Source organism: Cebidichthys violaceus, unplaced genomic scaffold (genome assembly GCF_023349555.1).
Source record: "Cebidichthys violaceus isolate CVI_PGR_0920_01 unplaced genomic scaffold, fCebVio1.0.p SCAF_12, whole genome shotgun sequence".
Classification (NCBI taxonomy): Eukaryota; Metazoa; Chordata; class Actinopteri; order Perciformes; family Stichaeidae; genus Cebidichthys; species Cebidichthys violaceus.
In genome coordinates this window covers 13,289,749-13,316,667 of record NW_027176285.1, presented here as the reverse complement: position 1 = coordinate 13,316,667, position 26,919 = coordinate 13,289,749, and the positions used below count along the sequence as shown (strand labels likewise).

Here is a 26,919-nt window from a genome sequence, read left to right as displayed (position 1 = left end):
ACAAACGTAACAGCATGAAAATACACCAAAAGTCTGTCCGTCTATATCAATAATCATAACGTATTGGTCGAGTCAAATTTTGTGTTAATCTGCAAAGTGAAGAGGAGTTATAGCTGTTGACGAAACACATTTGATATAAGTCATCTATTAATTGTTTATAAACTACTTATACATTTTAAATAATGGGGTTTCAAATAAAAGACACCAGAGAGAATTCTAAGACAACATGTTGGTGCTTAATTTTATTTTGAAAGGGAAAAAAAAATATAATAAGGATATAGAAAGCAGAGAGGAATGTCATGATAGGAAACGAAAAGAGCAACAAAAAAGAAAACTTTATAAAGTACATTTACATTTGTATGCTTTTAAAAATCATTTTAAAATATGAAGTTTCAATAAATACTTCAATACATTTAGGCATGCGGATATCATTTTACATTTCATTACAGTATTTTAATTCATAAAAATGACTTTTTTCTTCTTAATTATTGCACTTACGTTGTGATGGGTTCGTCCTAAAAACCAGTCACATGCATAAGGTCATAAACGGTCCAACTAGTGTCATATTCTGCACGTTTAAAAACAGGTTGTTTTTTTTAAAAGCACAATGGTTTTATAAGCTCAAATTAAAAAATAAAATGTAAAAAGAGGGACAGAGCAGTGGGATGGAGTTACTGTCACTGAGCTAATATCTGCTGCCAAGCTTTACTGTTACACATGAACTAAACAATGTTGAATATCATTAAAGACCTCCGTGGATGGAAGAGAAGCACAGCTTGAGCCACGATGTCGTCGCACTGCATGCAACACGTTCAAGAGTCACGATGATATTTTTTAACACTTAGCAACAGTTTCTCTATTTAAACGGCAGCTGTTTAACTCCATTATGTTCACAGTGAACAGTTTGACACTTTTTGCTTTCCCTGCCGAGAGTTTTAAGGAGAACATTCACAGCACTCTCACACTATTAGCTTAGCTTAGCATAAAGACTGGAAACGGAAAGGGAACAGCTAGCCTGGCTCTGTCGAAAGCTAACGGCTAACAACGACTCAAAACACGTTAAAACCAAAAGTGTAAAACTACAGTTTAGTGGTTTAAAGGAGTATTGTGTGACAGAGTTTTTATTATACTCTTTTATCATGTTCAACCGACAAAAAATACAGTTTGAAAACACTTCCGATGAAGCTTAAAATTAATATTTGTATCGCTTGTACAAGCTAAAGGTATAGTTTCTCAGTTGTAATGGCTGTTTTTACCCCCAACGGCCACAAGAGGCAACAATTCCAAACTCTGACACAATAAGCAACACAAAAGGTGAGATAAGTCAACGCTGGTAGGTGGTTTCTTCTCATTTAAACAAAGCTAGGCTAGCAGTTTCCCCCTCGCTAAGCTAAGCTAAGCTAATCATCAGCTAGCTGTAGCTCAGACACAAGTGTATTTCTAACCCTCTCATCAAACTCTCGGCCTGAAATAACATGAATGAATTTTCACCCCCCAAAAAAGTCAAAACTATTCCTGTTGAATGTAACCATTGGTACTCAGTGCATTACTTGTTCAATACAGGAGAGTCAGGGTGAAGTTCAGTTAAAGACAGGTTTGACACAGTTTAACACATAATAAAGAGACTGGTATAAAACACACACACACACACACACACACACACACACACACACACACACACACACACACACACACACAACTCCAGTAAGTAAATGAGTGTGGAAAATGAATGTTTGAAGGCAGTGGAAGGAGAGAAGACTCTCTCAGGTTAATCAAATGACAGTACAAATAAATAAAATGATCACATGTGATGTAAATGTTAACCAGCAGAGGGCGATGAAGCCTCAGACTTCAGCTCATCCCTGCAGACAGGTTTCAATATGCTGCAAGGAGACGTTTCTACATCATCTATCCAAACTCCAAAAGAGATCCTGGAGTTTGTTATACACCTGTGTTTAAAGTATATATACACTGTATAAATAAGGGGGGGGGGCATCTTCAACGATTCACCTGCAGGTTATTTTCTCAAGTAATCGATTAACCGTTGAGTCTTTAAAATAGTGAAAAAATGCTCAAAGCAACGTTTTTCAAATGGCTTGTTTTGTCCAAAGAAACAGAAAGTGACATAAAACAGATAAAAAGCAGCAAATCATCACATTTTAGAAGCTACAACTAGAGAATCATTTGAGTTTTTACTTTAGAGAAATTACTAGCGCAATTGTTCCAGCTCTAATTTTAAGAGTAGAGCTCCATGGAAAAAAAGATTCTTTTGAATGTTTTTGAGTCTTGAATTGTGATTTAACGGTAATTAAACGTATCATAACGGTGGATGATCGTTATTATTCATTAGGGGAGAACCTTCTTTATATATTAAAATGTTACATCCATCCTTTCCATCTCTAAGAGTCTTCAGAGAAGACAAAAGCTATATTCAAGTAATCGTTTATATTTCAATCGGTGCTGAATATATATATATATTTTATATATAATATATTTTGTCAAAATACTGACGCGGTCAAAATGGCATCCTTGGATGCACAAGTCAGCAGATATAGTATGTTATGAATATGTATCTGATAAAGACTACAGGTGCTAATATCTCCAGTGTTGGTGTTTGTGAACCAGCTGAGCTTCTAGAGGTCTGATCCTGTGTCGACAGGGAAACAGTAAATCAGGTAGACGGTTTATTTGGATCATATTCGAACATAAACTCTCACTTGTCAGCTACAGCATGTTAAACTTTTGTAGATATTTATGGGTTTTTGTCACTCCTTATTGATAGAAAACCTGCTCTTGGTTTTGGAATTACATTTCCCATGATGCTTTGGGGGGGATGTAAACAGGAAGTACGATGTCATGGAGTCAGTGAGTCACACTGTGGGAACTGATTTGAGCCCCATTTCTGACAAATTGGCACCATTAACAGTATAGCGTCAGCACTTCCTGTTTCCAGAACCGATGACAGAGCTTGACATGGACTTTGATATCCATCCCCTAAAATATTATGTCATCGTCTAGTCATATAGACCTCTATATGAAACCTTTTGTTAGAATATATCTGTTGTTTTTAAAGTGAAAATGCTAAAAACAAGCATGGTTGATTTGCTAAATACACAAATCAAAGCCAGTTTTCTACATTCTTCCCACTACGATGATGAAATTAAAGTAGCAGTTTGACATTTTTGGGGGTTATACACTTATTCCCCCATTTTGCTGAGAATATTCTGTATAATATGAAGCTACAGCCAGCAGCTCTATCTCTTATAATGTCAAAACTATTACTTCAAGAAGGTGGGAGTGATCCTCCTCTGCATATATACGGTTCTATGCAGTGAAATACACAGTATAGATGGTTGTCGCGTAGTTGAATGTAAAAGTGTACAGCACACGAGTTCAGTGGAGAGTCTGAACGCTTACCGTGTCGTCGGAAGCGAGAGAAAACGTAACAGAAACTAAATACTCACTTCCTAAAACAAACCCATCACAGCAAGCTACAGTACGACTCTGACATGTCGACGACATGATGAGAGGTCAGAGGTTGTATCCTCCACGACGCCACAGCAACGACTTAAACAAAAAGAAGATTAGTGGTCCATCTTTACCAACACACAGAAGTAGGAATAAAAAAAAAACAACAACATACTTCTGAGCGGTTTTCTGATATATATAAAAAAAAAGAATCAAGGTTTTTTTTTGTTCAAATTGCACCAAGCTACCTGCAGGTGATTTAACGCCGGCTTGTCCGCTTGTTTCCTCTTCGTTTTGGCTCCACATGTCCATAAAAAAGAAAAACTTCCAACAGCTAGTTTTCCCAGTCAGTGCACGGCAGGCCTTCGTCCTCCGACTCGGACTCCGGCGAGGCCTCTTTGATTCTCCTCAGGGCCTCGTGGATGCTGCGGGTCAGCGCGTCGGCCGAGTGCGTGAAGCTCCGGTGTTGGCGCTGCTGCTCCGGCCGGGTCCGCACCTTCTTCAGCCGGACGCCCTGCCGGATCTGAGCCAGGATGTTGTCGCCGTCGTCGTCCGGGTCCGGGGCCAGGACCCGCAGCTCGGCCTTCCTCAGGTGGAAACAGCCGCGCTTGAGCGACGCCAGCACCTCGTCCATGGGGGAGCTCGCTGCGGGAAACACTCAAAGTCAGCCTCACGCACAAGATAAAGACTTTAATACTGTATAATACGCAATTTAATACCTGTTGTTTAAAGTATTAAAATATCACCGGAAACCAGTGGGGACGATAGAAATATATATATATATATATATATATATATATCTATCTATCTCTACATTTTTTAAATACTTCCAAGCAATTTTTAACAATAATGAGATCGCCTCTCTCTATAAAGCAGTTTTCATTGTTAGCGGCGAGGTACTTTGACTTTAACCTCTTCATTTGTTATGGCACACGTCATGTCAAGAGTTCCCTCCTCACCTCTCCTCCACTGAGACGAGTCCAGCGACGCCGTCTTCTTCAGCTTCTTCCTCGCCGTCTGCAGCTGACTGCTGTCAAAGAAGCGAGGGGAAAACGGAGCCAGAGGCAGAGACGTAGATTCAGACTCGCATTCATGGCGCCGCAACGGGCTGGGACGATCCTCCCTGCCGTCACCCTGCTGCTGCTGGTCCTCTGAGGGAGGAGGTGGAGGAGGAGGCGGGGGAGGCGGTGGTGGAGGAGGAGGAGCACCCAGTGACAGAGGCAGCGAGAGGAAAGGAGGCGAAGAGTCGAGGTTATCGAGTTGAACCGTGGGCAGGGAGACGCTGTCGCAGCTGCAGGCGTCAGGCGGAGGAGGAGCAGAGAGTTCCGGGAGATCGGAGATGCAGTCGGTCTGAACGCCGGCCGAGTGAGTGCCGAGCTGCTGGCTGGACCTCCTCCGGCCGGGAGGCTGACTCAGACGCAGCCGGCTGGACTTCAGGGTCACCTGGCCGGGATAACGCTGGGAACAAAAGATCAGACACACCGGGGTCAGTCACAGGTTACAGGAGCTCTTCAGAAGCAGCTGAACATCAGTGGACGTCTGAGCTTCTCACCTGCTTCAGGCTGCGAAGTCGGTCCAGAGTCCTCTGCCTGTCCTGGCTCACTCTGGCGCTGCTCTTGGCTTCGTCGTCTTCCTCGTCTTCACCTCCCTTTAACGGGAAACAAGTTTGATTGTTTGGTCTCTTGTAGTGTGGTTCGCCAACGATGCTGCGAAACAGGGTCACTTGGACTCGGACTAAACAACCGGACCGTTTGAAAAGGAGGCTTTCGGAAAACCAACACCCGCCAACCTCCTAACCCCTCTCAAACTGAAACACATGGTGCTTTTATTTCCACTTTTAATAGATAGTCTCCATTTATTACACCAAAAACTCATAAAACTAAATATGTAAATGCTTATGAATTGCACATAGTGGAGTCTTACCTGTTGCAGTGTCTGTAGGGACACATGGCTACCTTGTCGCTGTTGGATCTTTTGGTTGTGATTGACGATACAGATTTCCTGTTGAAGAAAAAAACCCAGAAGGACATAAAGTGACCCGTGCGGCAGCGGTTCTGAAACGCGTCTACAGAGACGTCTTCACCGTCGGCGCTCACCTTCTTGTTTTTGAGGTAGACCTTCTTGGCGGTGATGCGGCCCCGGCGGGCCTCGAGCTGCCTCGTCCTCTGCTGCAGGACGCTGATCTCTTCGTCTCTGAGGGGGGGCGGCGGGGTCGCCGGGTCCTCGTCACCCTTCATGGCGTCGGGGCTCTCGAAGGCGTCGTAGTAAACGACCTCATCCTGTCGCTCTGGTACAACATCAGAACAGATTCAACCAAACGCAGTTATAAACACTGCTTCAACGGGTCCTGAAGTGTATAGAGCCGGAATGAATATTCACCCGTTAATGAGCAACAATGACTTTAAGTTACAAATGAAATGTTTTGTCACCGTCTTTGTGTTTGGAAGCCAAAGGAGCTCAATGTGGTACAAGACATCTTCATGTCTTTGAATGAGATTAAAGGAATACTTCACCCTTAGAAGGGATCATTTGCATATCAATGACTCATCACATGGTACCTTGAACTCTTTGTTTTCTCGCATGCCTCCACAGTGAACGGAGGATCAGAAAACAAACCAAAAACAGAGCGAATCCTTAATGAATTGAAGTAAATGGGGAATCGTTTAACCCAAACTATGTCAACGTTTACTTTGTTTTTGTCCATTTCTGAATTCTCCGTTCGCTGTGGTTTTCTAAAACATTACATTACATTACAGTAATTTAGCAGACGCTTTTATCCAAAGAGACTTACAATAAGTGCATCAACATTGGTAATCAAAAGAACTACTAGTCACCAGAAGTCATAAGTACATCTCCTTTTCCAAACAAGCATCTAAGAGCATGAAGCAGAGCATAACTCAGAGCCAAAGTACAGGGCAGAAACAAGAAAAACAGTTAGTGCTATAAGTAATACGAATACAATAAGTGCAACAAGCTAGTATGAATACAATAAGTGCTGAGTGGAAGGCTCAGGGTACCGACTCAAGGACTCAAGGTAACGTGTTGTGAGTAACGAATATATAAACGGGTCATTTTAATTGTGAAGTATTCCGTTAATGTATTTTAATGGTCCCTTATAAATAAATGTAATTACCTAACTAAATAAAGATCAGTCTTGGCTCTTAATATTTACTTTTTTACTTTTTAGAACATTTTTAGCTAATAAAGAAATGTGACATTATGGCCAATATTTATTCTTAACATTAACGCAAACATGTTGGATATGTACTGAATGGCATGTTTGACATGTGAATACCACATTCGCCCGTTCCACGGAGCTGAACTGAAGCCCTCTGTGATGCTCACCGGTCATTTGCCTCCGCAGACTCTGCAGCTGAGCGGTGAGCAGCAGCTCCTCGCAGCGCAGCACCTCCGCCTGGATGTCGTACAGCTGCAGCTGCAGCTCGTAGTACAGCTCCTCCAGCTGGTCCAGGCGCAGCATGGCGTCCTCTCCGCCGTGCAGACTCTGCATCTAGAAACACAAAGACGCACAGTTTCACTCAGCAGTGCTCTCCTAAACCACGGAGCGGAGGGGATCCGCCACAGGCCGGGCGACTCTGCAGTACTTCCTGTCTGCGCACTTCTTTTTTTTTTTTTAACACGTGTTCCTTTTCTCTCTCTGGGCTCCAACACTTCGGTACTTTTGGATGCATGTACACATGTACAGTAAGTGTTTGACCCCTGCAATCATTCCCAATGAGTCATTTCCACTGTGGTGCAGCAGGATGTTATTCCCTCCATTGCAGGATGTCTGAGCCATGAGCTCATGTTTCTAACGCGGCCATTATCTTACTTCTCTCTCTCAACGTGTTTGTGTCCCTCTCTCTCGTTATTGTCAAGTACATTTACTCAAGTACTGCACCTAAGTACAAGTTGGAGGTACACTTTATAATGTATACTTCTACTCAAGTACATTTTGGAAGCCAATATTGTGTTTTTTACTCATTTATTTGCCACTGCAGATTAAGATTAGTAATATGAATATTACTATTTAATTTATATGTATAATTACAAATTACACTAACCAGCGGTATTTTAAGTAGTAGTGATGAACACATTAATGCATTAATAATTATAATCCATATTATTTTAACATGAGCCCCTCTGCATAATGAAGACTTTTGGTACTTTTAAGTATTCAATGCCAATACTTTTACTTAAGTAAGACTTCTACAGAGTATTTCTACACCGTGGTACTGCTACTATGTAAAAGCTCTGGAGTACTTCTTCCATCTCTGGTTACTGTGGCTTGAGAGTAAGCTTCTTACTATGAGAGTAAAAAGCTTCTTAAGAACACACACACACACACACACACACACACACACACACACACACACACACACACACACACACACACACACACACACACACACACACACACACACACACACACACACACACACACACACACACACACACAGATCTTCCTCAGTGATAACCCTGGTGGTGGACTTTACCTCCTCCTTCAGGCCGTGCTTCCTCTGCTCCAGGCAGATCTCCTTGGCCCTCATCAGCTGCAGGGTTTCTTTGGAGACGGCGTACTGCAGCCGCTCCATGCGCTCCACCGCCGCCGCCCACGCCGACTTGCCAAACTTCTTCTGGTCGGCACGCATCCGCTCGTGCAAAGCTGCAACGCAATCAACACCACTGTCACAAGTGGACCAGAGCTGCACCGATTGGCTGATTAACCGTTTAGTTGATTGAAACTAATTCAATTAAAATGGCAGCTGTTTTGATAATCAAATCATTTTGAGTGCCGTCGGTTTCTCCAATGAGAGGATTTTTCTGCTTTTCTCAGTTTTATATTTTTGTAAACTGAATATCTGAGTTTTAGATGATTTAGTCAGACAAAACCACAACGTTTGAAGACGCCACCTTCATATTTTAATGTATTTTATCACTATTTTAGAATGTCTTACAAACTGAACCCGGAATCGACTAATCAGAGAGTACTTAACAGATTAATCAAAGATCAGAACTGTTAGCTGCAGCCCTTAAATGGAAAATAAAGCCGTGCTCATGTGCTTTAACTGGAGGCAAGTGAAGCCTGTTCCACGTCCAAACAGAAATATGTTGACGAGCGGTTCATAGCCGGGATGCTTTCAGGATTAAAATACTTCTGGAGGACTCGTAGAAATCTCTTCGGTATGTGAGGTTGGAAACCTGAGACTGGGACTGTTGGTTCTAAATCATCTGTACGTGGAGCGCTAGCTGCACTTTGTCACGGAGTAAACACACAAAGACAAAAGACTCTTTATGAAAACAGGAAAAGCCTCCTTTCACACTCGTTCACCTTTCTGCGCCCGGGTCGTGGTTTCAAAGAACTTGACAGTCAGGTCCTGTATGGAGAGAACGGCGGCGTGAGCCTTCTTCTGCCACTCCTCGTCCTCCTTCCCCAGGCCCTCCACTCGACGGGGCCCCAGACGCTCCGTCTCCAGGGAGATCTGTGAGGGGGGGGTCAAAGCAGGCCCTTAAAGATCAACACACAACATTTGAACAAGCGAAGATAAGAGAGTTCAGAGAGTACGGACACGTTGCCCCAATGTTAACACATAGTATACACGTCTCCTGCAACGTGACAAACCTCTATATCAATGGTTCTGTTCCCCTCATATTATTATTCTACTCTTTGGTAGATAATAAACTGTTAAGGGGATGTAAACAGTAAGTAAAATGTTGGCTACACATCTGGATATCGGCCAGATACTGTCCACACAGTGAGGCATTACAGCTTGTTAATCAAACACTCCGGTATCGGATCGGTACTCGGTATCAGTTGACTGAAAGACGGTAGATTGGTGCATCTTAATACTGACGTCATTAAAAGCACGCTGCATTAGCTATTAGCAGCAGTTCCTGTTTGAAACTATCACAGGATCACTTAGATAATAAAGAGAAGTTCTGCAGCTATAAGAGGCGTCTTCTTCTCTTACGACTTCTAAGCAGATTTATGGACGTTCATTTGTGAGGGACATTGAAACGTTCGCCTCGGAAAGTCACACTTCACCTACAAATGTGCGACATGTCTGAAGGTTCCGGTGTGACTCCGTGGAGGAGCACTATGATGACACAAACAACAACAACAACAACAACAACAACAAACCTCCTCACACTTTGTATCTTTGCCTTAGCTCTCCCCCTGAAACCCTCTGGTTCAGCACAGACCATCCACCACAGTGTTCCGTTGTAATACCAGCACATGGCAGCAGATGGCGCTAATACTGACGCCCCGGCATGCTCGTGCACGTTTACATCTAGAGTGACACTAACCCAGTGTCCTACTGGGCTGCTGGGACAACAAATAAATAAAAGACAGAAACAAATCTGTGATAACAAAGAGAGAAAACTCTGAACACGCCTCGGTAGGAGCTCATGGTACGCGACACGACATCACATGTCAACCAGAGTTCACCGTTCACCAGCTCGTGTCAGGCCACGTGGAAAAAGAGTGAGAAACAGGGTGCCACGTGGAGACCTGAACACCCCCCCCCCCCACCCCACCAAGAGAAGACCACATGGAACAGAATGTACACAAGCGGATTAACTTCCTCAGAGGGTCTTGTGCACTTAAAGTCATACACTAATATCTCAATGTGAAACAGATGTGTGTAGGGGCTCGAAAATAAACACCAACAAACCTCAAAAGGCCTTGATTTATGTCCGCTAGCATACTCTGTGTTTTTTACAGTGTGTGTGTGTGTGTGTGTGTGTGTGTGTGTGTGTGTGTGTGTGTGTGTGTACAGGGAGTGGTTTTGGGGTGAAACCGGGAGCGAAAGAGGGAGGAGAGATTACATCAGAGACCAGAAAGAAAAAGTCTGAAAGTCGGGAATGAGTGGAGTCAAAAAGAGAAAGAAAATATGAAGTGAAAAAGTCAGTGAGTGAGCTCATTGTTCAGGTATCCTTTAACACAAAGCATACAGTAACCAAAGCACCGACATGAGAGCACATCTGAGGAGGAGAGCAGGCTCCAACATTTAACACCGCCGGAGCAACAAAAGGCCGATCAGTCCCACCTGGTGACGCGTCACACCGACACTTAAAGGCATCTGTTTAACTTCTGTTCATGTTGTTGACTCATGCAAAGCAGACGTGTTCAGTTACAGTGAAGGTTCAGGAGCCGATTCAAACAACATGACTGTGGCGGAAGAATTAAGGATTTCTTGAACCGTATTTTGTTCATTTAGGTCTTTTACGAACCTGAAGCCCTTAATCTTAACACATCGGTCTCACATCCTGGTTCCTTTTACACACTGAACTGACTTCATGTAAAGGCTGCAGCACAAGGGGATGCATGCAGACAGACAGACAGACAGACAGACAGACAGACAGACAGACAGACAGACAGACAGACAGACAGACAGACAGACAGACTCGTCTCACTAGAGGAGGCTGCAGGTTTAAAAGGAGCTCTCCACCGACACAGAGCTCTCTAAATAGTAACATGTAAAGCTGGCAAAGTGACTCGAGTTTAGAATATCAATATAAGCTTCGTTAACATGAGGACGTCTGTGAATGCAAGTGAACAAACATACATGATTAAGTACCAGTTTAACACCTTTTATTTACTAAAAACAGGCAGGAAGCGACGGGGGACTTCCTTCAACACCTGTAGTCGATGGCCGACAGCTCATGGTGACAAAACACAGACGTGTCGAACTCTCTGAAAATAGACGTGAGGCCGGTTCCCACGGTGCCGGGATCACAGCGTGGATACGGTCACAGTGGAGCCTCATCACGTCTGGTTAACAGTGAGAGATACTAGGCAGTGATTATCAGGCATCTGTGAGTGAGTGAGTGAGTGAGTGAGTGAGTGAGTGAGTGAGTGAGTGAGTGAGTGAGTGAGTGAGTGAGTGAGTGAGTGCCCAGAGGCTCATACATCTCACCCATCTGTGCCAGAGAGTCCCATTGTTGTCCAGAAATGATTCGAAACACGTCAATGAGCCTCACTGTTGCTCTGACTGACATGATCCTTCATTAACATGAACACACGCTGGGGCTTATTTGGACTCAAGAGCTCCAAATGTGGATTAATCCGCCGCTGAAAGTAGTCCCCAAACAAATGCACCGTTTTGTCCCGTTTAACTGACGTTTGCTAAAAACTTTTGTGAAGAAATTAAACTATACATTTGAGAGATTGTTCAGTGGAAAGTTTTGACACATTTTGTCTTTTCATGGGATATGTTGACGATGATAAAGTTATCACCAGGGATTCATGTAAACATCTGGATCTGTCTTACCTCCACCTCTCCTTCATGAAACCTTTGTGTTCATAATTATAAATGTCTGGATTCAGTCCGTTTTATCTGCTGTAATTGTACATTAAAATACACTTCAATTCAGATTCATAAGCAGTCTGAACAAAAAAAGAATCTGCAGTTTGAAGGTTTACTGCTTTTCTCGTCTCCTTGTGAACTGAATATCTTTGGGTTTTTGACCGTTTGTCGCACAAAACAAGACGTTTGAAGACGTCAGCTTTGGCTTTAAAGATATTTATAAATGTGTACGTCAAGTTTGACAGCTGGAGGTATAAACACCCGTTGCCATGTAACGGTGCCGTTGCATCAGTAACTGGAGCTCGCTGTGGTACAACAGTATCTCAGACCCGTTACAAGAGGAAGCTCATCTTTAATTCACGGCTGACCTCTGACCCTCCAGGCAACCGGACACCGACACTGCACCGCCCAAAAAAACACACAATACAGACGCACAACAACGCTCTATTCACCTGAAATACTCCACACCACCAGGTGATCATTCATTCATTCATTCACTCATTCATTCACTCACTGACGGCTCCATCTGCTCACTGACTCAGTAAAGCTAACGAGGTCGAGGGTCGCAGAGAGGAGACAGAGTTAAAAATAACCTGCAACTGTTTTAATCATCGATTCATTTTAAAGCAACAATCTCAAGTTTCAGCTTCTCATTTGTGAGGATTGGCTGCTTTTCCTTATTGTATGTTGTTATAATAATAATAATAATAATAATAATAATAATAATAATAATAATAATAATAATAATAATAATAATAATAATAATAATAATAATAAGAAGAAGAAGAAGAAGAAGAAGAAGAAGAAGAAGAAGAAGAAGAAGAAGAAGAAGAATCATCTTTACAGCGCTTCTCTTATCAAAACAAAGTTACAGTGATGTACATGTTGGAACCAGGATTAAAACATTCCAGGACAGCAATAAAGCAAATAAAAGAACATAATATGACACAAATAAAATGGAATAAAACAGCCAACAATGATACGTGTGACGGTTTATGAGATAATAAACAGTATCTTTGGATTTTGGATGCATAAATCAAGATTTTTCACTATTTTCTGACTTTTTATAAATCATGCGATTAATTAAGAAAACAACAGATTGCTTGATAATTCAAATAAATCCCTAATTCACTGTGAAACTCAATCCATGAAGCCGATGAATACAACATGTATTGAATATACAACAGTTACAACAGAATACAACAGTTGTTGTATTCATCGAAGTTGTTGTTGAATACAACAACAACAACAACAACAACAACAACAACTTCGACCCCCCCCAACCTGCTGTAAACCGTCTCTACAGCTGAATCCGCCGTGTGACTTCCTCACACGTTTCCAGGAGTTTTCACACTTGCAGATGAGCACAATGACGGCCTGTACCTCCATCAATCAGCGTAGCAGGATGCAAACTGTATGTAAATGACTAACACAAAGCAGAGAGGCTCTCTGCGATCCCCTGACTCGTCAGTTTGGGAGAAACCAAACCGCCTCTCCCGGCATCGAGGACTCATTTGCATGCAGCTTTGTGTTTCAGCCGTTGGATCGGCCCCGAGGGGAGCAGCTGGTGGAGCTGGTGGAGCCGGGGAAAACTTTTCCACCGTGAAGAGTGCAGAGTCTCAACAAGCCGGACTCGAGGGGAGCGTGTGCCTCAAGGCTTCAGGTCAACGAGATTCAGCAATGCAGCTCTATGCGAGACGCCTGACTTTTAGCCTCTAGTTAGTATGTGCCAAACTCCTACAATTCTGCACACTACAGTTCCCATAATGCAACACAGATGCTCTGTGCCCCCTAAACGTCCACTTCTTTAAAAACTATCGTCTCCAGTTTGTAATGAAGGCTGCAGAGAAAGAAGATGGATCTCTAGGAAGGTTTTACATTACGGAACACATTTACATTATAAAATAAACACATCTTTAACAATCGGTCATTTTAGTCTCAGCAGACTAAAATTCATTTAGTTGTTAAGTTTATTGTTTTGCTTTTTCATGTTAAATGACTTGATTCCAAGGAACCTCTGAGCACATCTCTGGTAAAAAGATTCAAAGAGACGCTTCTGTGTGATTCTTTGTGGAGAAACTCAGTTTTATAGATTTGTCGATTATATCAACGAATCGATTAGTCGACAAAGAATGCATTTGGTCGAGGGAAACCCTATTTCTGGTCGCACAAAACAAGCAATTTGAAGATACATTTTTGTATTATTGTCAGTAAACACCAAAAATGTGTGAGTCCGTCTCTCAACAGGTCACAAACGTATAGTTTAATTCTTACAAAAGGATAAATGATTCTAGAAAACAGCTGGTCACTGTAGTTTTTAATCCTTTGTCACTCAAGAAGGAGGAACAGTGCATTTGTTGAGGACTATTTTCAGCAGCAGATTAATCCACATATGGTGCTCTAGTGAGTATTTGTGGCAGCAGGACGGTGAATGTGGGACTGAATCAAAATACACTACAGTGTGTGTGTGTGTGTGTGTGTGTGTGTGTGTGTGTGTGTGTGTGTGTGTGTGTGTGTGTGTGTGTGTGTGTGTGTTCAAGGCAATGAAGGAACATGTCTCCCAGTGCACCAGTGAGGCTCATTGATGTGTTTTTAATAAGCTGTTCACCACAATGCAGCTCTATGGCACATCTTTAATATACACACACACACACACACACACACACACACACACACACACACACACACACACACACACACACACACACACACACACAGTTGGTAGATACAGTCGTTGATGTTTTGGGAGTTTTCTTCAAGGCGTTTGTTGACAGTAACCAGACTTGAAGAAGAAATGCTTAATTTAGAGGAGCACCCGCCCAAGAACCCAAATACCATCATACTGCAACACACACACACACACACTCATAGAACACACCCACACAGTCACACTTGTGTTTGTTGGTGATGACGCGATGCAGGATGAGCGAGCTGTGAGAGGAATGTAGTGAAGAGACAGGAAAGTTCTCACAACACGACTGAAGAGAGTGTCTTTAAACAGTGTCCGCTTAAACAGACCTCGATTCTTTCAAACATCAAAGAGTCAGACGTCGTGCTCCTGTTATCCTCACACTGTGAGAGAAGCTTGTTATCTTTGACTCTCCACCACTGACTTTCTCCTCCGTTGAGTGTTTTTTGTTTTTTTGTTCTTGGACACACCTGAACACAGCGGGGTCACTAAGAAGTACAAAAGCTGTGTCTGAAATCAATCCTTATTAACTTCTGTTCTACACATGTCCCTCAAATATTCCCACAAGTGCAACAGAATAACAGTAGTGTCATGTACGTTCCTTTCTGCTGACAATAGAACAGCAGAACGGTGAAGATTCACGTCCTGAATCCGTGTTTCTACTGCTCACTGTAGAGCTCTAACTGTGAGGCAGAGAGACGTGAGGTGAAGATACGTGATGTGACGGGGACCGGTGCATGTCGGTGGTCTGACAACAACAGGAAGTGGTTTAGTCCTAACTGAGTCTAGTGAACGCACAGACGTGACGCATCAGAATTTCAGATTCAGAGTGTTTTCAGCTTTTCCGGGGGAAGAAATTACAGAAAATGTCAGATCTGCAGCTCAAGGAGGCAGTCAAAGCACAGATTCCTGCTGTCAGAGTCGGCATAGTGCTGCTCTCATAACTCAGTCAAATCAGAGCACACAGCCATGACAACACATTTGTGTGACTTTCTGAGGACTTACACCTCGATGTGCATCGCAAATTAACATCCATAAATCTGCTCCAGTAATAGTTAGGTGATAATTTGATGAAATTAAACATTATACTTTGCGTCTGAGGGAGTATAGAGTGCGTCTGAAATCACTGTCTTGTTCACAGAGTAACGTCCCGCGTCTTTCATTGTGGGAAAAAAAAAAATCTTTTCTCAGGTTGTAAATCGTTTATATTGTGACTTTTGGCATCAATCTCCAATGTTTTAGGAACACAACAGACAACAGAAGGCGTACATTAAACACCCACAGCTAACGCTAGCAGCAGTGAAGTGGTCTCACACACACACACACACACACACACACACACACACACACACACACACACACACACACACACACACACACACACACACACACGGTCAGAGGACGGTGGCTGTGATTCTAATTCTGCTGTCGCATTTCAATGCTATCACATGCATTTGTGCATTTAAATGTATGTAACGTATTCCCTGCAGGGCTGCATAAGTGTGAGTGTTTGCATTGAGCCAACCAGACTGAACTGAGCTCTACGAGAGACAGTGGAGATTAACCTGCGGGGTTTTTTTTTTTTTTTTTTTTTTTAAACCTCTAATGAAGAGAAACAACAAAAAGACGCGAGTGGAGAAAGAGTGTGCTGAGGCTGCAGAATCACCGAGCGGTTTAGTGGCTGCTGTAATAACACTCGAGCTGGTCGTTAAGCCTCTCCGGCTGATCCTCTGCCCTCCACACAGGCCACAGACGCAAAGACCGGCTACTACGCCGTCATCTTCTTCTTCATCATCATCACCATCATCATCATCATCACCGCACGTATCCTCGGAAACTAATGTCATCGCTGTGGGCTTAGGAGGCTCAGTGGAGGACATCACCAGCACTAACCGTTGCTTTTAAAACCACTAGAATAGCATTGTAGCTGGTGGAGTACAACCAGTAGTAGTGGTAGTAGAGAGGCAGTCAAAGCGTGCTCCGGGACAGACCAGCTCGCCGACTACAGCTTAAATCAAGCCCCCTAAACAGATGGTATTTGTATCCGTGTGTGTGTGTGTGTGTGTGTGTGTGTGTGTGTGTGTGTGTGTGTGTGTGTGTGTGTGTGTGTGTGTGTGTGTGTGTGTGTGTGTGTGTGTGTGCGCGCGCGCGCGCGCGCGTGCGTGCGTGCGTGTGTGTGTGTGCATTACCTTAATCTGCTGTCTGCGCAGCATTGCCAGCTCCCTCATGTCCCTGAAAGGCTGCAGCAGGTAGTGGTAGAGCTGAGTCGTGGCCTCCAGCAGCTCTCCGTACGCCTCGTCCTCCTCGGGGTACACCTGCAGCAGCTCCACCATGCTGTCCATGGCTCTGTGTCTGTCCAACACCTGGGACACACAAAAAAAAAAGAAAAAAACATGTAGAGATGAAAAGATGTAGCGGGGAAATAAGAGCAGAGATCCACGGCATATTCCAAAACCAACGACGTGTTCGTCTTTCTCTTCATACTCTCTGACTTCACTACTCTGACTGTGGCTTTTGGCTCAGAGCCTGTTGGTTCCTACTGAAGACGTAGATCTAGAAAAGAGGCCCAAATATAGACACTTGGAGGCCAAATCATTTCCTTAAGCAGCTGCGCAGTCTAGACTGTTTTATGATAATGAATTCATAATTTATATATTTCTGTTAAAGCAAAAGGTTCACTGGCTCCAGGTTCTAAAATGTGGCTCTTTGCTGGTTTTCGGAGTCCTCTATGGTATTAAACTGATTTGTTTTAGGTTGTGAACTGTTGATTGGACAAAAAAAAAAAGAAAAAAGACATTTGAAAACATAAATTCAGGCTTTAGGATATTATAACAAGCATTTTTCACATTTTACAACCTAAAAAAACCTTAATTTTCCTCAAAATATTGGAGGAAAATTCAACATCAAAATGCAACACTTGATATATTACCAGAAAACATCGTCAGATGAACAACACAGGAGCCTATTTAATAGGGTTAGTTATGAATAAGCTTTGAAAATATCAACTGGATTTTATTGTGTAGTGAATCTGGTTCATGACTACAATGAGTCCTGAACAATCCAAACCCAACCCATAAAAGTGAGAGATCAGAGAGGGAGAGTCTTCGTACGCATATATGTGTGTGTGTGTGTGTGTGTGTGTGTGTGTGTGTGTGTGTGTGTGTGTGTGTGTGTGTGTGTGTGTGTGTGTGTGGTCAGTAATGATACCATTAAATATATTGTCTGAGTGGAGCACAATGAGAATAAATTGCCCCCAACTGTTGCTGATTGGTACCATATGTCCAGCTCTCCACAGACCGCTCATTGTTCCTGAGATAACCGCTATCAAAACCTCCATTGTACACACAAACACAAGCCGTGGCCCGGCTCTGAGGAGACCAGTGGCTCCAGTTCACACGGGACACAATGCGTCTCCTTCACTCGTGCCTCAGATAAATATTGAAATGTGCCACCGCCCAATATATGGTCCTGAGCGACTGGATGAAGTGCTCTTCTCTCTGCGAGGAGCGACAGATATGAATGGAGACTCTTTACATTTACTCCAGGCTGCCCTCCACGTCGGGAGGACAGACACTGAGCGATTCAGCTGGAAACACTGCTGCCACTGTTTACCTTGGGCCTGCGTTACCATCGTAACCACCCCCCCCCCCCCCCCACATACACAGTCACTGCTCCCCCCCCCCCCCCCCCCCCCCGGGCTAAATGAGCCGACTCCTGCCTGGACAAGAGCTATGCAAAAGTTTTATATTTTATACTGGCGAAACTTTTACACATACAAAAATGTTCTTTGTTGGAAGTGTAAACTGAACATCTTTGGGTTTGGGACCGTTTCTAAACAGTTTTAATTACTTAATTGAGCTCCGCAAAGTGCGTCTCCCTCTCCCCTCGCAAACAAATAGCAGTTGAACCTCTTTCAATTGTCCCTCCCGACTCCCCTTACAGTCAAGATGACGGCGAAGATAACATAGATTGACATTTATTCAAATTCTCTGATACATAATGAGACATACTGTAACTCGTGACAACACCTGGCCTGCAACAGACTAAGTACGGCTACCGGCCAAAAGAGGAGTCGGGTGTCAATGATGGTAGAAAACAACAAAAAAAAAAGTTTATGAATCACCACAACCACTAGAGGTCCTTCAGCATGCAGTCATACATGAGCACAACACATATTAGGCTGACGAGTCCAGAAGTGAGCGAGATTAGCCGTGGACAGACAGACACACACTCGCTCACTCACTCACTCACACGATCAAAGCGCATGATCTCCCCACAGGCTGACGCCTGGCGTAGATAATAATCGGCAGATTAATAGAGATTGAAATAATCGGTCGCTGCAGCCCTGGTTTTAACGTTTTTGGTTGAACTTCACTCGTGTGGTGTTGACAGTTTGCAGAGTCAGCGAAGTGGAAGTGAAGAGAAGTATCGTTTTACAAAAGTTCTGTTTCCAAGCAAACTATAATTAAAAAAGTGGCTGAGCGCAACATTAAAATGTACTTATTTCTCACTCTTTCCAACTTATTTAAAGGACTTTATTACAACACACACGATCGTGTACGGAGAGCACTCCACAGTGCAACCGGTACATAATGAAAGGAGTGATATGAGCTACAGTACAGACACTTAAACCCCATCATCAGGACCAACTCCTCCAGTTTGTCTGCACTAAATGTGCTCCGTCTAGCTGGAGGACTTCTCTCGCTCTCTCTGCCTTTTAATTGAAGTGTCTCACAGGAGGAAGCAGACGCTCTTGTTTAATGGCTCTTCGAATGAACCGAATGCTATTTCGGAGACGTAAACGCAAAAAGGGGGAATAACTGTTATCTTAAGAAACTGAATAGCAAAGTTCTTTGCCGAGCTGTGAGCGGCAGCTAGAAATCATGAGGACAAAGTGGGTTCAATCTTCACAAGAGGATTCACGGTTCCAGCAGACGCCGTCTCAAAAAAAGGTAACAATATTACGGCTTTCAGCTCAATAGACACATAAATACGCGTTCGTGGTTTACACGGAATAAAAGAAGGCCGATGTGAATCACGCCATGTAAACAAACTAAAGCGTAAATGTTGCGCCACAAAGCCACAGTACGGCAGAGCAGGCCGATCCCATCAGTGGCTGATGAGCACGCACACACACACACACACACACACACACACACACACACACACACACACACACACACACACACACACACACACACACACACACACACACACACACACACACACACACACCATGACTAAACACAAGCTGTGGGCACATTAGCACTCAAAACATACAGATTCAGAGCAACACGTTATCCCTTTTTGTGACGGTAAAATGTAGAAAAGAGCGGGAAATTAAATCTGAGACGCATAACAGAAATGTTCTGGTTCCAGCTTCTTAAATATGAATCTGTGCTGGTTTTCCTTAGTAAATGTGTGGAAGGTTTGAGGAGCCTTTCGATCATAAGATTTCGGTATAATTTTTGACAGTTATTTTCAATTTAGGACAGAGTCTATGCCGTCCTGATTTAGGACTCCTAACTCGGGTAATCCCTCAATTAGGACAGTTCTGTAAAAGCTAAATTAATATCGTGAGATCAGAAGGTTTCTATAAGAACAAAACAATCCTAAACGTCGTCCTAAACTGAGAGGAGATACTCAGACGCCTCTGTAATGAGGCTCCATTGAGCTTGCTCGGTGTCTGGTTGACTGTAGGCGAGCCTCGTTCTGCTTAACAACAGGCCTCAGATAAGGAAACACCACAAGTCTCTAGTCAATGATTGACAAGATCCACAGCCGTGATCCACTTATCATCACCAACAGGGCGGATAAAACGCACAACAGTGATTCTCCATCTGCTCCAGACACACCGAACGCTCTCCTTATGCTTTTCTCTGATCACATAATATTGTAATCCACGTCTGCATGGTGTTATGAATGAGGTCTGCAGGACATTAAAAGTGTAATGTGATGATTAAAAAGTGTTTTATTTACATAGTGTACATAGACATAAAGTGTAATATTACTGGAGGTCAAAAAGAAGGTAAATCTCTCATTGTCTCTCCTTCCTCCATCACAACATATCATTAAATCCAGAATCCAGACGTTTCAGTGCCGGTCACACTGTTGATTATATCACCTAATAATAACCTAGAATGGACTTAGTGGAAAATGGAAACACGTGCAATCCACTAAACCTTCCCTGTACTAAATACGACCTCTGTTGTTGTCTCAGGGAGACTAATCTTGAGGCTGTTTCTAATTTTGTGTTCTTCTATAGTGGAACAAAATAAGACAAAAAAAACACTTCAAACGTGCGATTGTCACAAGATACGAGGACATTGTTTTCTGTGTTGTCTGCAACTAACGATTATCTCTCGTTATTGATTAATCTGCCGGTTGTTTTCTAGGTTAATCGACTAATGTTTTAGTCCCAAAAATATCAGAACATAGTAATTTCCCAGAGCCCACGTTGACGTCTTTAAGTTGCTCGTTTTGTCGAACCAACAGTCCAAAAAACAGCATAAAATAGAAAGAAAGTCGAGAGAAATGTGGCTTTAAAAAAGGCTGTAAGAAGTAATATACAGTCAAAAAAAAGTTGCAGATTCATTTTCTGTCCATCTAGGAATCTTTGAAATCAATAAACAAGTTCAAATATATTATGGTCTGTCATCTGGGTCTCCCTTATCATCCTTGCTTTTAAAAACAGAGAATCAATCAAACTCACCACTTGCGGTACAAAAGAACACAAAAGATTAACAAGCTTTTAGAACTACAACGAGAAGTGGACCAACTAATAGACGGAAGAATAACTGGCAACTAACTGTCTTGCAGTACTTGATACTAAACTTTAGATTTTGGAATGTTGCTCAGACAAAACCAGACATTTGTTACTATTTTCTGACATCTTGTAGATGAAATACGTCACTGCAGCTCTGCTAGATTCTCAGACACTCAATCAGATCATATCTATATCTGTGTCATATTAATAAATCCAGGTGCAACAAAATGGGTCACCATCTGCTTCTGAGCTCCGTCCAAATTAAACAAGAGAGACGTTAAGGGCCGTTAAATAATTTCTTCCTGGTTGGACCAAAATCTGACTCCGCTTCATTCAGCTGAACACAACAACAGAGGAGGTGAAAGACTCCCCGAGGCTTTGTCTCCTCTAAAAATAGTCACTGTGATCATCACTTCATCCACACTTCACAGAGGTTTCTGCAGTAATCTGGTTGGATGTTTTACATCATGTCTACTCTAACAGGTGATCAAACTACATTTACTCCAGTAATGTACACATTTGAGGTAAAGTAAAATACTTGAGTATTTCCATTTTATGCAACTTCGTACTTTTTACTCCACTACATTTGTCTGATGGCTTTAGTCCAGATGTGTTGATGTTGAATGTTTGTGATAAACTGAAGGATGAAGTGTTCCTTCATGTGTTGACGTTGAATGTTTGTGATAAACTGAAGGATGAAGTGTTTCTTTATGTGTTGACGTTGAATGTTTGTGATAAACTGAAGGATGAAGTGTTTCTTTATGTGTTGATGTTGAAGGTTTGTGGTGAACTGAAGGATGAAGTGTTCCTTCATGTGTTGATAATGAATGTTTGTGATAAACTGAAGGATGAAGTGTTCCTTCATGTGTTGATAATGAATGTTTGTGATAAACTGAAGGATGAAGTGTTTCCTTTATGTGTAGATGTTGAATGTCTGTGATAAACTGAAGGATGAAGTGTTCCTTAATGTGTTGATGTTGAATGTTTGTGATAAACTGAAGGATGAAGTGTTTCCTTTATGTGTTGAATGTTTGTGATAAACTGAAGGATGAAGTGTTCCTTTATGTGTTGATGTTGAATGTTTGTGATAAACTGAAGGATGAAGTGTTTCCTTTATGTGTTGAAGGTTTGTGATGAACTGAAGGATGAAGTGTTCCTTCATGTGTTGATAATGAATGTTTGTGATAAACTGAAGGATGAAGTGTTCCTTTATGTGTTGATGATGAATGTTTGTGATAAACTGAAGGATGAAGTGTTCCTTTGTGTGTTGATGATGAATGTTTGTGATAAACTGAAGGATGAAGTGTTCCTGTATGTGTTGATAATGAATGTTTGTGATAAACTGAAGGATGAAGTGTTTCCTTTATGCATAGATGTTGAATGTTTGTGATAAACTGAAGGATGAAGTGTTCCTTAATGTGTTGATGTTGAATGTTTGTGATAAACTGAAGGATGAAGTGTTTCCTTTATGTGTTGAATGTTTGTGATAAACTGAAGGATGAAGTGTTTCCTTTATGTGTTGAATGTTTGTGATAAACTGAAGGATGAAGTGTTCCTTTATGTGTTGATGTTGAATGTTTGTGATAAAATGAAGGATGAAGTGCTCCTTTGTGTGTTGATGTTGAATGTTGGTGATAAACTGAAGGATGAAGTGTTTCCTTTATGTGTTGAATGTTTGTGATAAACTAAGCAGAATATATAGGAGTTAACATGCAACATACTCATGAATGCAGCAGCAATATTAATCCAGAAACAACAGATATAACAGTAAAACACTGATAGGGAACATTTTACTGCATTATACTTTCCATACTTGTAAGTAAATGCAGGATTTGTACTTGTACTTTGTACTAATCGTGACTAGTTTCACGATTAGTATTTTCTACTGGAGTAAAGGATCTGAATACTTCTTCCACCACTTAATGTTTGACACGTTCCCTGCAGACATGAATGAGAACATATTTTATCTTCCTACACGTTTTTCAGCTGCCTGGACTTAAACAATCCCAACAGCTGTGACCGGTGACACATCATTCCTCTAACTCCACCCCCAGTTGTTCTCCTATTCTTTTCTTTTTTTATTTCTATGAGACTCCCATTAAACTGTCCAGCCCACTAGAGTGTGATGTCTGGCCAGACCAGCTCATATTACAAGGCCTGTGAACGTGCAGCAACAGATGGTAGATCACAAAAGAGGAGGAGAATAAGCAAACCATGAGAGACAATTAGTCTGAGAAAACTTATGTTCTTTGGGGGCCTCCAGTTTTAAAGCTGTAAAAATATGCTTTTACAAACACCAAGTACCAAAAGATTCATATCACACCTACATCTCATTCAAACTAAATGAAAACATAAGTCAATTCACCTCTTGCATGCCTCTTTTGGCCCTCCCCAGAGCATCTTCGTAGCCTTTCTGCCTCAGCTCGCTCAGGCTCTCGTAGTACTCCTCCGTGTCCTCGCTCTCGGAGAACAGCACCTCCGAGAGGATCTTCCAGCCGCAGGTGTCCAGGGCATGACCCAGGTACACCTGCAGCTGGTAGCACAGGGCCGTGTCCGCCTCCCGCTGCGACACCGACGGGGCGCCGAACAGCACCGACCACACGCCGGACTGCTCCTCGGGGAAGGAGGGCAAACACGGCTCCAAGTCCGAGTTGACGGCGCACAGCTGCAGGTGGGCCGCCCGCAGGTCCTGGAAGGAGAACAGACCGGCCCAGCTGAAGTCCTCGCGGCCGCTGACGTCACCGTCACCGTCGTCTGGGTCTGCATCATCCGGAGAGAGCGGGACCTCCACGTGGTCCAGGATCTCGACATCTATCACTTTGGGTGTCACGATGTCCCACGACGCTAACGTGGGGCTGACGCACTCGGGCGTCTTTGAACCACCGGGCTTTAAAGTGTCTTTGTCCCCAATAATAATCTTTGTTGTGGGCTTTGAGTGCGGTCTAACTTTACCCGCTTGGCAGACTTCATCTTTCTTACTTTTCGTGGGTTTTTCCGCCACGGCGGAGGCACCGCGCGGAGGATGCGTAACGCGTAAAGCCCCGTCGAGGAGAAAAGTAGTCCGTCTCTGGACGGTCCTGTTGTGGCAGGTTATGGCGAACTTTCCCTCGACCACGTTCCAGGCCACGATGAAGACAAATTTGTGCCTCTCTTTTTCGTCGAAGACTCTCGGTCGCACGGACACCCACTCGGACTCTAAGTTATCCTCCATCGTGAATGACATCTCATCCAGCCAGTTAAAAAAAAAAAAAAAAAAAAAAAAGATTAACGCAGAATCTGACGTCGACGCTAACGGCTACTGCTAAAGTAAGATGCGGTGCAGGTGAAGCGGATCGACCGACGAGCTAAATTAAGAGGTGAGACAAAGAAGGTCCGGCTTTGTTTACCCGTTGCCAGCTGCGCGCAAGCTGGAGAAGACGCAGCGAACGTCGTCGGTCGGATTTGGGATCCAGACATTAAAGAAGTTCACGCGCTCGGACACGACGGAGGAAAGTCTGCTCCATAACGTCGGTTGTTGTCATCGTGACACCTGGCCTCGCGCCCAGCTGTGATGAAAAACGCTGACTGTGTGTGTGTGTGTGTGTGTGTGTGTGTGTGTGTGTCGCTCTTTGTCCGCGAGCAGACAATGCGGTCGCGCGGAGAGCTCGGGCTCTCTTTCTGTGTGTCACGTGTGAGCTTCTGTTTACAAGCAGTCAAAAGGTGCGTGTGTGCGTGTTGTCAAATCCGGGGAGGGATTTAACTGGTGCACCCCCTCCCCCCCACAGTGTTGCGTTCATGCTCCATGATGAGAATAGGAAATACCAGAGATAAAAATATGCACCCAGAAATACTCTGCTACCAGTTAAAGTAGTTTAAGAAGTAAAAGTATTTGCACAAAATTCAACTTTACGGTATAATTTGTATAATGTGCATTTAATATTGCAATACTTCTCCCACTTTTTAATTTAAGTTATTGTTTATAAGTAATGTATATTTTTGCTGATATAGATAGATAGATAGATAGATAGATAGATAGATATCTATATAGATATCTATATAGATATAGAGATAGAGAGAATAGACAGGACTGGGTGTATGTATGAATATATTCATAAAATAAAATGTCTATATACAGGTCAAGTGTTCTGTAAATTGTAAACAATACAAATACTGCAAATTAATAAATACTAAATGGATATACATGGGTTGGATGACTGTGTAAAAATATGTACATGTAAAGATGTTTGTATAAGCTTACTATATTTAAAGTGGTGTAAGATTTGACATTGACCAATGATGTACATAATACAAAATGTGCACACAAAGACTGTAAAATTATAATCTGTAAGAACAGTGAATATTTTAGTGTTTAATCTTTTGAGTAAATACTATACTTTAATGTTAAAATGCAGTTGTTAACGCACAGATACTTGTTTTAAACATGTACATGTATCAGGCTAGAAAGAAAACGATCACTATTGAAGCATGAAGAGGAAGCACATTTTTCCCATGTAACATGAAGGCATCACAGTCCCTTTAACAGGAGAGTTTATGAAACAAAGCGAAATGCAAAGGCTTAAAATACATCCTCATTCATTAGTTTTCTTCTTCTGTGATTTCATGTTTTCAATTAAAATAGTTTTCAGTTTTCCTCAATTCTCCCTTTGTCTTCTATAAATCGTTCCCTCTGTCTCTGTTCACCGCAGACGTGCACGAGGAGCATAAACATCTGCACGTGGGCAAATCCATGACGCAAGCTCGCAGAGAACGTGATGACTGCTGGATGCTGTACGGCAAGTCAAGTAGGACAAAATAAAGTCGCATATAAACAAACGCGAGATGTTTCGGTTTCAAAATACTAAATCGATGAAATCCAACCGGAAATTATATTTAAAAAATAAGAAATACATCGATATTAATTCCTCTTCCGTTGGACTTGATGGTGAAACAATCCCACACTTGTTATATTATATTATATATTTCTCCAGATAACATTTCTGCTCGATTGCTTAATTTCTGCTAAATGAAATGCAATAGCACATTTCAACCATTTAGCACTGAACCGACCCCGTAGCATTTAAATTATATAAGATCGGTGTCTGGAACGCTGGATTTGTTTTATTCATTCATTTATATTTCCTCTTTGATGTTATGTTTACCTTTAACCCCTGACATGGTCTACTCTAACATATCCAGAATTGGTTGGTCCTGACATGATATTTAACATTTTTACAAAGTAGGACAAATCAGAAAAGCTGCTGTTTTCTCCAGAAGTATTATGTCTGCAGAGCCGTGCCTGATTTCTTGAGGATGGTTAGTCAGCACCCTCATATGTCAGTACAACATGTACATATAAGACCACATCCTAATATTTCCACATCACTGTGCAGACAAACACAGGAAATCACAACTCCCTTTGGACAGCCAGTTTAACACACACACACACACACACACACACACACACACACACGCACACACACACACACACCTTTGTTAAATGTTCTCTTGTTTAAAAATAGGAGCACTTACCAATGTCTGTAGATAATTTGTTAAAAAACCTATGTTGATGAAAAACAGTTTAGTTTCTCCTACTATTCTTTGTGTTTTCATCCACTAGATGGCAGCAGCAGCTTTGTATTGTTCTTACTATCCAGAGAAAGTAACGCTGCTATCGTTTGCATGTTTTTGATACCACAGAGCTTTCT

The 26,919-nt window shown here is 42.5% G+C and overlaps 1 protein-coding gene across 1 annotated transcript; it reads right to left on the bottom strand.

The window, feature by feature from the left end:
- Window positions 1-220: 220 nt before the first annotated feature.
- jmy (junction mediating and regulatory protein, p53 cofactor) lies at window positions 221-24,916 on the bottom strand. Its single transcript, XM_068706520.1, has 10 exons — window positions 23,601-24,916; window positions 16,659-16,832; window positions 8,801-8,951; window positions 7,965-8,134; window positions 6,814-6,979; window positions 5,565-5,755; window positions 5,392-5,469; window positions 5,021-5,116; window positions 4,428-4,926; window positions 221-4,113 (listed from the first exon to the last, which is right to left on the bottom strand). Exons 1-10 carry the CDS (start codon window positions 24,456-24,458, stop codon window positions 3,803-3,805), a joined length of 2,694 nt encoding a protein of 897 aa, XP_068562621.1. The 5' UTR covers window positions 24,459-24,916; the 3' UTR covers window positions 221-3,802.
- Between the last annotated feature and the right edge of the window lie 2,003 nt (window positions 24,917-26,919).